The sequence below is a fragment of the Lethenteron reissneri genome, chromosome 7 (genome assembly GCF_015708825.2).
Source record: "Lethenteron reissneri isolate LAM-NWPU_2019-01 chromosome 7, ASM1570882v1, whole genome shotgun sequence".
Lineage (NCBI taxonomy): Eukaryota > Metazoa > Chordata > Hyperoartia > Petromyzontiformes > Petromyzontidae > Lethenteron > Lethenteron reissneri.
In genome coordinates, this window is record NC_083785.1 from 2,900,491 (window position 1) to 2,915,839 (window position 15,349).

General features: G+C 51.1%; 1 protein-coding gene across 3 annotated transcripts in view; it reads right to left on the reverse strand.

The window, feature by feature from the left end:
- Window positions 1-15,349, reverse strand: part of LOC133355798 (rho GTPase-activating protein 23-like) — a 35,926-nt gene that overhangs the window by 9,717 nt on the left and 10,860 nt on the right. For all 3 annotated transcript variants that reach the window (XM_061573178.1, XM_061573169.1, XM_061573187.1), the window contains 9 exons: window positions 14,968-15,098; window positions 9,673-9,954; window positions 9,270-9,342; window positions 6,909-7,072; window positions 5,503-5,661; window positions 4,235-4,313; window positions 2,613-2,686; window positions 1,692-1,781; window positions 757-882 (listed from right to left, as the gene is read on the reverse strand). In XM_061573178.1, the coding sequence (XP_061429162.1) occupies window positions 757-882; window positions 1,692-1,781; window positions 2,613-2,686; window positions 4,235-4,313; window positions 5,503-5,661; window positions 6,909-7,072; window positions 9,270-9,342; window positions 9,673-9,954; window positions 14,968-15,098 (1,178 nt within the window). The remainder of the gene's footprint in view (window positions 1-756; window positions 883-1,691; window positions 1,782-2,612; window positions 2,687-4,234; window positions 4,314-5,502; window positions 5,662-6,908; window positions 7,073-9,269; window positions 9,343-9,672; window positions 9,955-14,967; window positions 15,099-15,349) is intronic.

A 15,349-nucleotide genomic window follows, 5' to 3' on the forward strand; every position in this document is an offset into this window, starting at 1 on the left:
AGAGACGTCATGAAAACAGCTGACGAGGGATGAGAGACGGAAACTCACGACAGAGTGGGGACTGAGAGCAACGGGAAGAGAAGTGGAGGGAGACAGCGCAAGAGGCAGCAGCAGCAGCAGCGAGATCACATCACAGGAGGCTCTGGCTGGACATGAGCGATGAGGGAACGGAAGAGGAAGGAGGAGGCCTTGGCCCACCAGTGGGAATTTCCAGTCTGGCAACAACATGTACACAATGTGCACCCACTGGAGAAACTTGCTCCTGCCAAGGGAATGTGGAATTTCCAACGCCCATTTGGACACTTTAACTTTGGTTGTAACCCAAGCCTGCAGAAATTGTTTCGTTGAAATCACGTAGACTCACTTGGAGGTTCGTCGACTTGCAAAGAGACCACCCATAGATTTACACAAAAATACATAGACTCACAGACGGACCCATGGACTTTAAGAGACGCTTATTCATTGATATGGCGGAGAGTCGATGAGCAATGTTTCTATGTATGTGCCGTATGTGTGTATGTCGAATTTCTTTCGCACAGTCGTAGCCAACCGTGCTCATCAGAGGTGCGGAAAGGGTGGCGAAGTCAGCCTGTGGATGGCTTTAGGAAGAGCCTGGTGGATATCTGACACGCTGGTAGCGAGCGATGGGAGCGGTGGGCAGTGACATCAACAAAGGTGAGATGGGAGCAGACACGTGCACACGCGGGAGGACACGCACACACGCAGGAGGACACGCACACGGGCGGGGACACGCACGTGTTTGATGAGCGTCTCGATGATCGTGTTATGCTTTCCAAGGTCCATCAGCTGCTTGGTCATGTCCCCTGCCGGGGATCGTAAGAACGTGGGCCCAAACACGATGCCCAGGTTTTCAGCATTCATCTGCCACAAGGAAAGACACGGCGACCCTTTTTATGAAGACCGGCCCTCGCCATGAGACTCCTCTATCCCTGGTCTCTCGAGTTCTCGTCCTGCTCAAACGAAATGAACTCGAACTTGATTGAAGGGTAAAGGTGCGGCCCTGCAATTGCCAGCTCGTGCCACCGCTGGCGGAAGGGCGTCCCACTCGAAGTGGCTCGAGCGCCCTTTAAGAGGGGTGTTTGGCCTACTCTTTCACCAACCGGCCAGACTTGTTGGAAGACGGTGGGATTACCTACACTTTACCCCACCACACGCTGCCTGCCGATCAATCGGTTGCGGTGCACATTAATTGTACTGCTGGCTGGACGGAGGAATCTGAAATTTCCACCCAAGGACTCGGGGCCGCTCGACACACGTGAGAAACATCCCGGGGCTCGTTTGAACAGGGTGACATAAATTTTATTGAGTCAATTATTTTGTTTGACTTTTTATGGTGCAAAATCCAAATATATACAGGCGTCAGGGTCGAAATCGAACCCACAACGAACTGTATATCAGGCGAGGTAGTTAACATCTCATCACCGCAGCGCCTCACACGTATATATAGACAACTCCAGAGCTTGGGCAATTGTTGGCACCAGCTCACTACCTGTGGTTCCTGCTCAAGCCTCCTGCGAGTTGTTATCTCTTTTTCCGAGAACGTGCAAATATTATTGTGCGGCGGGTTACAAGTTGAAATCACCACCATCATCATTTCTATAAACAGTCCTACTTGGGAAGTTTGGCCGCTACTTGTTCGAGTATATATGAAACCCCAAGGGACTGCAAACCTTGTTCTCCGCGCAGTTGTCGGCCACGCGGCGCAGGTGCCGGATGATGTAGCGCAGCGTGTGGTAGTTGTATCTGGGCAGGTTCTCCACCTGGGCGGCACATGGGAAAGATCACTCATCTTCTTGGTTCTTTCAGTTACACAAAGATCCCCCCCGTATAGCCTGAACAGACTGTTGGGGCAAGTGCTGTTAGCGAGCACCTATGAAGGCCGGCACGGCACACGAGGGGGGTGGGTGGCCAGCACCACGCCTGGCCGCCTTTGTCTCCCCAGTGGCGATGTTTACTACACACCGCACCAGGTACTCATTTGAGGCTAAGTCGACCTATGGAAGGAGGCCCAGGACTGGTTCAGATAATCGTCGCTGGTGCTGGCGGCGAGCGGGAATCGAACCCAGGTCGCCGGGTTCGTAGCGCACTACCGCTCCCCGTAGTTACACATGCACAGAGTCACCCTACAGCGGTCTGGGTCTGTATGTACAGCGCTGTGCATGTTGATTGGGCCAGGTGGCTCAGCGGTCGAGCGAGTGTCCCGTAATCCGAAGGCTGTGAGTTCAAATCCAGGATGGGGGTTGACTAAATCCATCATCCCTCCAGGGTCAGTAAAGTTAGTACCCTTTTGTGGAGTACTCGGTCAATAGTGGTTGACCGCCGCGATAGGAACTTGGAATTTACACCACTGCCTCAGGGCTGTAAAACTGCTTTTTGTTTTCAGTTGTTTGTACCTCCCCCGCACCTCCGATTAGCACGGTTGGCTACGTACGGTGCGAAAGGAGTTCAACGTACCCACATACACACAACCACCTCATTTGAGCAGGACATCACTTTGACTATTGCACTGAGAAGTCAGCAAAATGTGAAAAACTCCGCGTGTGTGTGCGCGTGTGTGAAGGCTTCTGAAAGTGAGCGAGTGAGTGAATCACCAGCTCTTTGATTTTCTCCAGCCTCTCGTCCAAGTCCTCCAGACCCATGGCTTCCAAGAACGGTTCGTAACTCTCTGAACAAAAACACGAGCACGGGGGAGTGGGGGGGGTGAGGGGTGAATATCCGTCACAAGTATTTTTCCCGCTCGCGTACCCCCATCGCTTTTGTGCTTTTGGTGACCCAGGTCACTCTTTTTGGATGAGATCGCGTAAATGTAGACGTGCCATTAAACCCGCCACCACCCAACACAACCAATTATATTAAGGTTTGTCACGTAAACAGAACGTGCCAATTAGCGATGCGTTCAACACACCGGTGTGTTGGAGAGTAAACCCACAACATTTACAATTATAGTGTAGTGTATAGTGTAGTATACTAGTTCAGCACTAACTGGTGTGTTGGAGAGTAAACCCACGACATGTACAATTATAGTGTAGTGTATAGTGTAGTATACCAGTTCAGCACACCGGTGTGTTGGAGAGTAAACCCACGACATTTACAATTATAATGTAGTGTATAGTGTAGTATACTAGTTCAGCACTAACTGGTGTGTTGCAGAGTAAACCCACGACATTTACAATTATAGTGTAGTGTATAGTGTAGTATACTAGTTCAGCACTAACTGGTGTGTTGCAGAGTAAACCCACGACATTTACAATTATAGTGTAGTGTATAGTGTAGTATACTAGTTCAGCACACCGGTGTGTTGGAGAGTAAACCCACGACATTTACAATTATAGTGTAGTGTATAGTGCAGTATACTAGTTCAGCACTAACTGGTGTGTTGCAGAGTAAACCCACGACATTTACAATTATAGTGTAGTGTATAGTGCAGTATACTAGTTCAGCACTAACTGGTGTGTTGCAGAGTAAACCCACGACATTTACAATTATAGGGTAGTGTATAGTGTAGTATATTAGTTCAGCACTAACTGGTATGTTGGAGAGTAAACCCACGACATATACAATTATAGTGTAGTGTATAGTGTAGCATACTATTTCAGCACTAACTGGTGTGTTGGAGAGTAAACCCACAACATTTACAATTATAGTGTAGTGTATAGTGTAGTATACTAGTGCAGCACTAACTGGTGTGTTGGAGAGTAAACCCACGACATTTACAATTAAACAAACAGGTGTTTATGATATTAGAACACCAAACTGAAACCTTTTACAATACACTTAGACCGACCCCTTTCACTTTGTGGCTGACCGCATTATGTTGTTGCACAAGCAAAGCTGTAATGCCCCGTATTATTCAACGGTCTGACGACACCAGTAAACTGAAAAATCATTCTAAATTGATAAAAAAACGAATTTCTCAAGAACTGCTTTTTGTGTTTAGTTTGGTGTCCTTCGCCCGCCCCGCCCGCACCCCCGATTTGTGCGGTTGGCTACGTACGGTGCGAAAGAAGTTATCCATACTTGCGTACGTGCGTACATCTACATCTAATATGCAAGATAAGCTGGGTGGCCTCACGGTCAGTGTGCCTGCTGCCACGCCGGTGACAGTTTGCGTGCCGAGGTTACAATCCGACTGCCGTCAAAGATCACAGTGCTCTTCCGTTGAACGTGCAAATAATAATCCTTACAATGATGATGCAGTTGTGCTGCTACCCACCGTAGGTCATGAGGGGCTCGGGCAGCTTGCTGAAGAAGCCTTTCAGGAGCGATCCCACAATACTGGGGCACTGCCAGACCTGTGCAAGGGAGAGACGAACCAGCGGCACCCGATCAGTGTCTCGCTCGGTCTGCGTGTCAAGCGCCAGCCTTTGACGACGTGAATGTGTTCACCTCGTCATTTTGGGGCATCATCACATTGGCGGATCGCTAAAGTGAGGACTACTTCGTTGGAAGTCAACGGTGGTCATCCCACGACGAGGTGCAAGATGTGCCTTCCGAACGACCACGAAAAGTCTGCTGACCATGTCACCTCCTCTCATTCAGGACCCATGAACTTTCTGGGCAGTGGGAGGCCACTCCGGCTGCTGCCATAGTGGACCGGAATTCCATCAACCTGGCCATCGGTTCCCTGCCTCTGTTCAAGTCTAGCTTAAAGATCTTCCTCTTCTCCTCTGCCGTTGATGGGCAGCCTCTTCTCTGTAAAATGCCTTCTTTCTTTTGTTTATATTTGAAACAACAATACAAAGAACCAGGGTGCACACCCTCCGAATGCCCAGCACTGTGCAGGTGAGGGTTGGCGGGTCGTCAAACAAAACGTTGTCGTGAAACTTCCTCTCCGTGCCATACCCTGACTTGCCAGGAGAAGGCGGTACAACAAGTGGATTAAACGCCATTTGTGTCCATCTGTACAGGGATATAGCGTTTCCCCCTTGCGCGCCTGGGTTTTCTCCGGGTGCTCCGGTTTCCTTCCACGTGTATAATAAACACGACTCGTCATTAATTGGCTGAAAAAAGATTTGAAATAAACACCCAATACAGCAGCAGGACCCTCATGAATGAGTCAGTGTGCCTCTCCTGGATAAATATATATTTTGTAGGGCACCGATGTTATTTCGCTCGCCTGGTATGCAAGAGGTCCTGGGTTTCGATCTCGACCCTGACGCCTGCTCTATATTTGGAGTTTGCATATCTCTCTCTCCCCGTGGTCGCGTGGATTTTTCTCCGGGTCCTTCGGTTTTTCTCCACCACATTAAGAATAATCAACGTATTTGGCCGCTCCTATAAATTCCTGCATATGAGAAGCCGCGTCCGTTGAGCTGTCATTTTGTGATGGCCAGGTCGCTTCTGAAAAAGAACGACGTAGCTCGTTGGGCTTTACCTGGTAAAACATTTTTTTCTAATAATTAAAAGCCGGGCAGCATCGCAAACCCAATCGGTGGCGTCGCGGACGTGGGGAGGGCATGGCGCGCGAGGCTCCGGACTCACCTTCTCCTCCGTGTCCGGCACGCCGCCGCTCACTTCGATCTGCTCCAGCAAGGTGTTCACGCTCATGGTGCGGCCCGGCACGCGGTAGATGCCCTCGGCGCGTAGCCCCCCGTGCACCTCCAGCGCCTCGCAGCATGCCTCCACCACCTTGGGCACGCACTGCGGGGACAAAGGATCACCCCCCACCCCCTCGTAGTGTTAATACGACTGTAGGGGCAAGTGCTGTTAGCGAGCACCTATGAAGGCCGGCACGGCACACGAGGGGGTGGGTGGCCAGCAACATGCCCGACCGTCTTTGTCTCCCCAGTGGCGATGTTTACTACACACCGCACCAGGTACTCATTTGAGGCTGAGTCGCCCGAGACAGGTTCAGATAATCGCTATCACTGGTGTTGGCTGTGAGCGGGAATCAAACTCGGGTCGCTGGGTTTATAGCGCAGTGCGCTAACCGCTACACTACCGTGCTGCTCACACACATATACACAGTTGACGAGATACATACATATAGAGAAACACACACAGATAGAGACACACAAACAGAATTAACCAGTAATGTATACAGAGACACACACATAGTTAATGAAATACACACACAGATAGAGACACACACACACAGATATAGAGACACACACAGATAGAGAGACACACACACACAGGTAGAGAGACACACACACAGATAGAGACACACAAACAGAATTAACCAGTAATATATACAGAGACACACACATAGTTAATGAAATACACACACAGATAGAGACACACGCACACAGATAGAGAGACACACACAGATAGAGACACACACAGATAGAGAGACACACACACAGATAGACACACACACAAATAGAGACACACACACACACAGATAGAGAGACACACACACACAGATAGAGAGACACACACACAGATAGAGAGACACACACACAGATAGAGACACACACACACACAGATAGAGACACACACACACAGATAGAGACACACACAAATAGAGACACACACACACAGATAGAGAGACACACACACACACAGCTAGAGACACACACACAGATAGAGAGACACACACAGATAGAGAGACACACACACAGATAGAGAGACACACACACAGATAGAGAGACACACACACACACAGCTAGAGAGACACACACAGATAGAGAGACACACACACACAGCTAGAGAGACACACACACAGATAGAGAGACACACACAGATAGAGAGACACACAGATAGATAGAGACACACACAGATAGAGACACACAACCACACAAGAGTTAACCACTGCTCGGTGAGGGTTGGCAAAGGTGGAGGTGGGGGGGGTTTCATGGGGGTGGGGGTGCGTGGGGGGGGGTGCGTGGGGGGGTGCAGAAAAAAAAGGGGGGGGGGGGCCATGGTGGCGCGTGGCTGCGGCTCACCCTGCTGCCGGACGGCGGGCAGTCCTCCAGGGGCACCCCGAACGTCTGTGCGCCCTTGGTGGGGGAGGTCCGCGACTTGCGTCCGAAGCCCCCGCTCACCACGTACTGCCAGAGGCCCTTGCCGAAGCTCGACCTGCTCCAGGACGAGCGGCGGGACAGCGACGCTGGGAGACGCACGGGACGGGGACGCACGCAGCGCACGGATAAGGCCTCAAGCGGACGAAGGAGAATGTTGATCGACCGCGGGTCAGGAGGGTCGGTCGCATCGACTAGGTCGGGCGTGGTGGGGTAGAGTGTGGGTGCTCAGGCCCCTTCCGAGATGTCTGGCTACCGTTGAAGGGTACAAACCTGTCAAGCCCTTATCAGTGCCCCGAGCTTGTTACAGACCAAGTCAGACCTTACTGGTCACCCCGTGCCCCTTATACATCTCAACGTTCATCCTACAAAGTCCAAACACAAACAAATAGACAAAAAAAAAATGTGCCCGTATTGAAACGGCTCAGCGCCATATGCACCTGCAAACTCAATTTCCATATACAACAATACGGGGCTAAACCGTGTGGGTTGACAGGTATGAGAGGAGCCTCAAAATTCCCTCTCCAGAGCACCTCCAGTGGAGGCCCTTCCACCCAATGGCGGAGCCAGGATTTTCAGGTAGGGGGGGGGCAACACCTCCAGCAATAAGAAATGATAGAGGAGTTGTTAGTAAGTCAGGACTTGTCCCTTGCTTTTTATTCGACAGCCATCGATCGAGGGTCGAATTCGAACCGCGTGTGATCGGCAACTGCGCACAATTCTGAGTCACTTATAACTCTTTTACATTACGTATTGCTAATTATGGACTCAGACTAGTGTCCTATCATCTCATAGAGTCCCTGGCACATAATATGCTACACAGTGGCAGTGGGGGTCGCAAAATGCCGATTTATTTCTAATAAACCCTAATGAATGATCCGATCGAAATTAGGGATTTCGATCGGATCATTGGGGGGGCACGTGCCACCCCCCACCCCCACTGACTCCGCCAGTGCTGCACGAGCAGTGGCATCAGCAAGACATTTCAGCGCTCAACTTTACCCTTTTCAGAGATTTCTAACTGGGTTTTATGAGGGGTTTCTTTTTTACCGTCACTGCCCTTGTTCGAGAGATAGTGAGGTTTATAGCGAGGCGGTTTTTAAAATTGCCCAGGAAGTGACGGCTGGGTGAATGCTGTCGTTTGCAGCAACAATCGGCTCGACTGTTTCAGGCGTTAAAAACCCACCCCCCCTACCCCCCATAAAAACTTGAACTGTGCTTCGTTATTAACTTTGACAATGTTGCACAACCGTGTGATGTCAACAGGCACTTGCAATGCAATGAGGGCCTTCACCCACTGCCTCCGCACAGGTGCGTGCAACTCCATCATTTCGGTGTTCGGAATTAAAACTGAACTAAACAAAAAAATGTTGATTAGCCAGGTATGGCCCACTGAGCTGTAAAGCTCTTTTTCAGAAGCGAGATGGCCACAAATGATAGCTCACCAAAGTTGCTTATCATATGGAGGTCATGGGTTTGATCCTGACCCTGATGCCTGCTATATATTTGGAGATTGCGTGGATTTCTCTCCGTGGTCACGTGGATTTCTCTCCGGGTCCTCCGGTTTTTCCCTCCACGTTTAGAATCAACATCACGCATTTAGAGTATTTGGCTGCTATAAATGTCCACACGATAAGCCACTTCGTTGAGCTATCATTTGTGATAGGCAGTTCGCTTCTGAAAACAGCTACATAGCTCAGTGGGCCGTACCTGTTAAAATAAAAAATAGTGTAGTAAAAAAAAAAGTTTTTGCCAATTCCTTTTTGCTGATTGGCACAGCTCAATTTGGAAGACCGGCCGATATTGTTTCAGAAACCGTGACATCGAGGGAGAGGCTGATCTGAACTACATGGCTCAGTGGGCCTTGCCTGGTGAAATGAACAAAAATAGTTAATCACTTAGATTATAAAGAAAGAAACAAAAAGAAGGGAGACGGAAACGTTTCAGGGCAAAGTGAACAGCTCCTGCGAGGGTTCCAGGGGCACGAGTGTGATATACACGTAAGCATGTTGAACTTCTTTCGAACCGTACGTAGCCAACCGTGCTCATCGGAGGTGTGGGGGGAAGGACAACAAACTAAAGAAATTAATTCGTCAATCTAGACGATTTAAAAGTGCACAGCTCCAGCGGCTTTCTAATGGCGGAAGGAAGAGCGCGTTCCAGACGGCCGCAGAAGCAGTGCATCTGAAAGCGCCGCGCGATGCGGTGACCACCGTCTTTGCGCCGTGCCAGCCTATCGTTCCGATGGTGTCGCGGGTGGAAGAGTCGGGGAGGCAGTTTGCTCACAGGCTCGGGGGAAGACGTCGCTAGCATCCGCTTCGGGCGGGGATCTGTCGCTGCTCTGCCCCAGCGCTTGAGCCTGCGGAGAGAGGGAGAGGACGAGTCGTGCCCGGTCAGTCAAGTGGCCGGCGTCGGGCACGGCCAAACGGCACGGCCCCGGTTCGCTCCAGAGGACAGCATCGCCGGACCGCTTGATGAGACCGGGTTCTCAAGTGGGGGCACGTCGGGCCGACGTTGGCCCAACGTGCCCTTCGCAAATGGACTCCTCCCTCCGTCCACCCCGCAAGCAGAAGCAGCGGCAGCAGTAGTAGCACCAGCAGTAACAACACCACTAAGAAGCAGCAACGGCCGCTACCGCCGAGTCTGTGACCCCCCTCAACCCCCGCACCAACCCCCGCGCGTGTCTCACCCGCGCCTCGTGCACGGCGAGGCCCCAGGCCAGCGCGTCGGCCTGGCCCTCGGCGTGGAAGAGGAAATCGCGGCCGTCGTGCGTGGAGAGGCCCAGGACGTGGACGCCGCGCTGCTCGCTGGACACGACGTCGCAGGTGCACGCCGCCAGCGAGATCCGCCGCGGCCGCCGCTGGCGCTGGCGAGCGCGTCCCGCCGGGGGGGCGCCGCCGTGCAGCACGAGGAGCCCGGCGCTCACCTCGACGTACACCGGAGCCAGCCGGCGGCTTGGCTGCTGCTGGAGCTTCGGAAACAAAGACACGAGTGGAGCAACGTTGTCATTGTTGTCATTGTTGTCATCATCAGCTGCTGCTGGAGCTTCGGAAACAAAGACACGAGTAGAGAGCAACGTTGTCATTGTTGTCATCGTCATCATCAGCTGCTGCTGCTGGAGCTTTGTAATAAACCACGAGTAGAGCAACATCGTCATTGTTGTCACCATCAGCATCATCAGGTGCTGCTGGAGCTTCGTAATAAACCACGAGTAGAGCAACGTTTTCATTGTTGTCATCATCAGGTGCTGGAGCTTCCGAAACAAACCACAATTAGAGCAAGATCGTAATTGTTGTCATCATCATCATCAGGTGCTGGAGCTTCGTAATAAACCACGAGTAGAGCAACATCGTTATTGATGTCATCATCATCATCAGCTGCTGCTGCTGCTTAAGCTTCGTAATAAACCCACGTGTAAAGCGACATCGTTGTTGTCGTCATCAGCTGCTTCTGGAGCTAAGAAACAAACCACAAGTGAAGAGCAACGTCGTTATAGGAGTCACCTGTTACGTCTGTGTGTTGGATGTATATACTGTACTAGCAGAAGTACCCGGCGTTGCCCGGGTGAAAAATATATTTCTTAATAACCTTACATATATACACAGATGGGCTGCTACCCCTGCCCCCCCCCCCCCCCCCAGCCACGATCTCCTCGGCCGCTGTGCAGTAATATGTACAGCCTATAGTGTGGTGGGGTGTCGAGGCCTAGTACCGTGCAGAGCCTCTGGCCTCGCCTAAATTGCCCACCCGGCTGAGGCTGGGTACCGGGGCCGTTACCCCCCCCCCCCCCCGCGCTACAATAATACTGTCTAATCGCTATAATTTTATTATCTACCGACCCTATAATAGTAATTGCACACATTGTGGTGGGGGGGGGGGGGAGTGAAGAGGACGTGAAACTTTGATGAATTTACCTCAGAGTCGCGTGTTAATGCGTGCGCATATTTTTAACGGGAATTAAAAATGGCGTCCACCCCGCAGCGAATGCATCGCTACCCATTGCCAGGGGCAACCGCCGTGGAAAACCAAACGGACCAATCGTGTCTCGCAAATCCCTCACATTTCGTCCAATGAAACTGCGTATGGTCCGGCGACACACACACACACAGACAGACAGACAAACAGACAGACAGACAGTGGCGGCTCCTGCAAAATCTCTCAGGGGGGGCAAATGTCTGGATGATTGATAAGGATAAGGTCCACCCATGCAATGGATAAATTAACAGCTTAAGCATGTAAAGGCAACTTCACTTCTTTAATATTAATGAAAAATAAAGTGACTCTTACAATACATCTTGTTTGTTTCTATACTCACTATTTAAACAAACCACTCAAGTTTATTTTATTAAAGATTCCACTAGGTGGCCACAAATTATATTGTTGGATGAAACGTGCTTACGTATGATGACGTAAGCACGTATGATGACGTAAGCACGTATGATGACGTAAGCACGTTAGGGCGAGCCCTCCCGGAAGCCATAGAGAATGCATTGCAGCGCCCCCGTTCGAAAAAAAACATCTTTGAATGTAAGTCTATGGGGCCACTCGGGGCGATTCTCAGCTGGAGGGAAATCGCCCAAAAAGAGGCGGTACTCCACAGAACGTGACATGACGCTGATTGGACTATATCCAGAGTCTGCAGTGACGGCGAGCGTGACTCTGTGGTTTAATGACATTGGTGGTGCGTCGCCCAATCGCCCTAATGAAGAAACCGCCCCTGCAGACAGATTTGCGATTTTATATATATAGATGTTCAACTTCTTTCGCACCGTATGTAGTCAACCGCACGAATCGGAGGCGCATCAGCTGCTGGAGCTTAGAAACAAGCCACGTGGAGAGCAACATCGTTCTTGTCGTCATCAGCACGGTTGGCTACGTACGGTGCGAAAGAAGTTCAACATCCGCAAGTACATTCCCACCTCCGCTGGTTTTCATCCCCAGCTGACTCCACGCCAATGAAACTTCGTTAAGAGGGGACGAGGCTTTGCGAGTGGACTTCCATTTCGTGAGAGCCACCCTATCGCTCGAACGGATGTCACCGCAAAGCCCCCAAAACAACCCGAGTAAAATGCATGAAGGCCACAACACCACGTTGTTTTTCCTGTGTAGAATTGGGAGGAGGGGGGGTTGGATCGAATGCGACATCTCGTTTTGTTGTTTCTCAAATTGAGGTACGAGCTCGGAGCGGCTAGCGACAGAAGCGACACGCGCGCGTATCAACACGCGTGTCAATACGCGCGTGTGAATGAGGAGCGCCTAATATGCGCGTATCAAAACGCACGTGTGAGCGCCCCCGCCCCCCCCATACGAACCCCGTACCCCCCCCCCCCCCCCCATGGGTTCAATTCCCGGTCGCGGCTAACGTCAGTGGCGAGTGACATCGGCTCCGTGACCGAGAAGCCCACCTCCTTCTTAACGAGCCCGCGGATCTCTAGCAGGTTGAATTACGGTAAACACACAACAACACAACAACAACACAACAACAACAAAACCCCACAACCGACACGAAGAGGGGCGGCCTTCATCCAGCAGTGGATTAGCAAAGGGCTGTGAATTATATTAAGATCTTCTTGGTTCTTTCGGTAAAGTCGCGTCGAAGGGAAATAATAAAATAATAAAAATAAAACATAATAAAATACAATTCTCACGACGTTTCGGCCACAACGCAAGCAGCCGTCCTCAGGTGAAGACCAGGGCTGTCGGAAAGACAGCGCTGAAACGTCGTGAGAATTGTATTTTATTATGTTTGATTTTTATTATTTTATTATTTCCCTTCTACGTGACTTTACCGAAAGAACCAAGAAGATGAATCCCTGCAGTCACGAAAGAAGCTTTAAATCGAAATTATATTAATTGTTGCTGTATTCATTTTAATTTGTCGGTGAAATTTTTCACGAGCGTGGTCAACGCGCAACCTCCATAACCCGCCCACGGATATCTGAGCGCCGATCTGCGCACAAAGCGCTCCCTATTATTAGATTTAATAAGTTCGACACTCATCCGGTCCGGTACGCGAGCACGCAAAGTGATGGTTAATGGTTGACTACACGAATCACCTCACCCCTCCTTCACTTTGAAAGGTTACCAGCAAAACCACACACAGCCGATAACAATCGTCGAGGAGACGACCCCCGTGTCTGGCCGTAGCCAATATACAAGTCCGGTGCGAGTCGCAGAGAACGCATCGCCACCCGCGTGACGTGGGAGGGAGGGATGGGGGGGTGCGGGTGACGAGTTGAATGGGACCACCTTACCCACTCGCCCCGAGTAGGGGGAGGGGGGCAGGAGGGAGAGTTGAAAAGGAAAAGGCAGAAATAGGTTAGGGGCCGTCCATAAATGACGTCACGGGATTTTGGACGATTTTTTTACTCCCCCCTCCCCCCCTTCGTCACACGGCGTCACAAAAAGTCAGAGCCCCCCCCCCCTCAAATATGACGTCACAAAGCTCTGCCCCCCCACCCCCCCAAATAAAACATGCTTCAAATCGCGTTAAACTATTGTCATTGTAGTGCGTATTTAATGTGGCGCTGCGCTCTGATGTAGGAGAAAACATTTATGAAAAAGTCTATTTAATTAAGTAGAACGTGTTGTCTATATTTATTTACAGTTGCGCATTTTGATGCGACGTCACATTTCTCAACCCCCCCCCCCGCCTCGTCACACATCGTCACAAATGTCTGACTCCCCCCCCCCCTAGGTGCGTGACGTCATTTATGGACGGCCCCTTATGGGACGAGCCAGGAATGGGATCGGGGCTTTTGCGAGGCGACTCTCCGGGCGTGCACAAATCGCAAATGTTGTGGATGTACTCTCCAACACACCACCGGTGGGCTGAAGCAGTCACACGAACTGGCACGCTTTGCTCTCGTGACAAACCTTACTTGTCAGCTGCGTTGGGGAGTGGCGGGTTGACACATTTATTACTTGCACAATCTAACCCCCCAACAAAAACCTTGATTATGAGTTATTACGAGTGCTTTGATGTGTTAAAAAAACACCAAACAGGAATAACCATGCGTCAAGAGCTTCTCCTACACAGGCGTTAAGCCCATCATCACTCAGCGATGTGTAAAATGTCTCTCGCTGTGTGGAGTAGTCAAGGCCGTAATTATAGTATATATTATATGATTGTGGTTATGTTTGTACTTTATTAATCCCGAATCTCTGCCATTGCATACAATTAAACAAGAAAAGGTAAAAAAGAAAAAACAGAGCAAATGTAATACAATACACTACTAGACATTATTGTAAATAAAATATAAAAAGTCAATCCTATTTGTTAGTGAATTTTTTTTATATTTTAGGCAGGAAAATCGTTTTCAAATTGAGATTTTTTTTTCTGGGATGGGGGGGGGCCTCAGACCCCCTGGAAGATGTGGTCCCCCCCAATGTTGACTCCATGGCTACGGCCCTGGGAATAGTTAACGGCGGCTGCCCTCCCCTATGGACAGACTCGGTGCCGCCAGAAGAATGTGTAATGTCCACCGCTGGCTCAGAGTTTAATTTATTCTGTTGTCCTCACCCCCGCGGTTGGCTACATACGGTGCGAAAGAAGTTCAACATACGCACGTGCATCCTGGTTCACCAGGGCGCACGTGCCGGCCGGGCCGCCACAGAGCAGCGGTGGGCAAAGTGCGTGGCGTGGAGTCCCACGTGGTGTGGCCAGGTCTCGTTGTGTCTCGGGGTGACGCGTTGGGTGGTGGGGGGGGGGTCACGATGAGCGTACGAGCAACGGTGTCGAGCATGCGGCCCACCGAGGTGAAGGAGGGTCGCTCACGTGGCCACCGTTGACTTCACGAGTGATGCAGAGGAAGACCTCGCAGAGAAATGTTTTTGACGACGACGAAAAGATGTGGCCGCTACTTGAGCCACGTTGAGACACGACAGCGGAGAGTGTAAACCGATGACGAGGGGCTGCCCGCGCCATGGATCGCGATGATGATGATGATGACGATGTGAAGCAGAGGCACGCGCAGGGACCCACCTTGCCATCGTGCGTGTGGCAGTAGCGCAGCCAGCCCTGCTTGATGGGTATGGTGGGCGACAGCTCCCTGCATGGGGAGGTCGGGGCGCTGCTGAAATCCTCGCCACATCCATCCCTCGTTGGCGTCGTGTCTTGAGTAGGAAACATTGGGCAGAGGAACGCGCGCGCAATGATTGATTAGCCCACGGGAAGCGGCCTGGAAAGGGGGAGAGTTGCGGGTGGGTTGCCGTTAGCGAGCGCCTATTAAGGCAAGAGACGCTGCCACGGTGGTTGTGGCGGTGAGCAGCAATCCGGATGTTGGGCAGTTCGATTCGAGCTCCTGGCGGCGGCAGTTGACACGATGGGGGCCACGATTCCTCACCTAACCCACCCCCCACTGTCT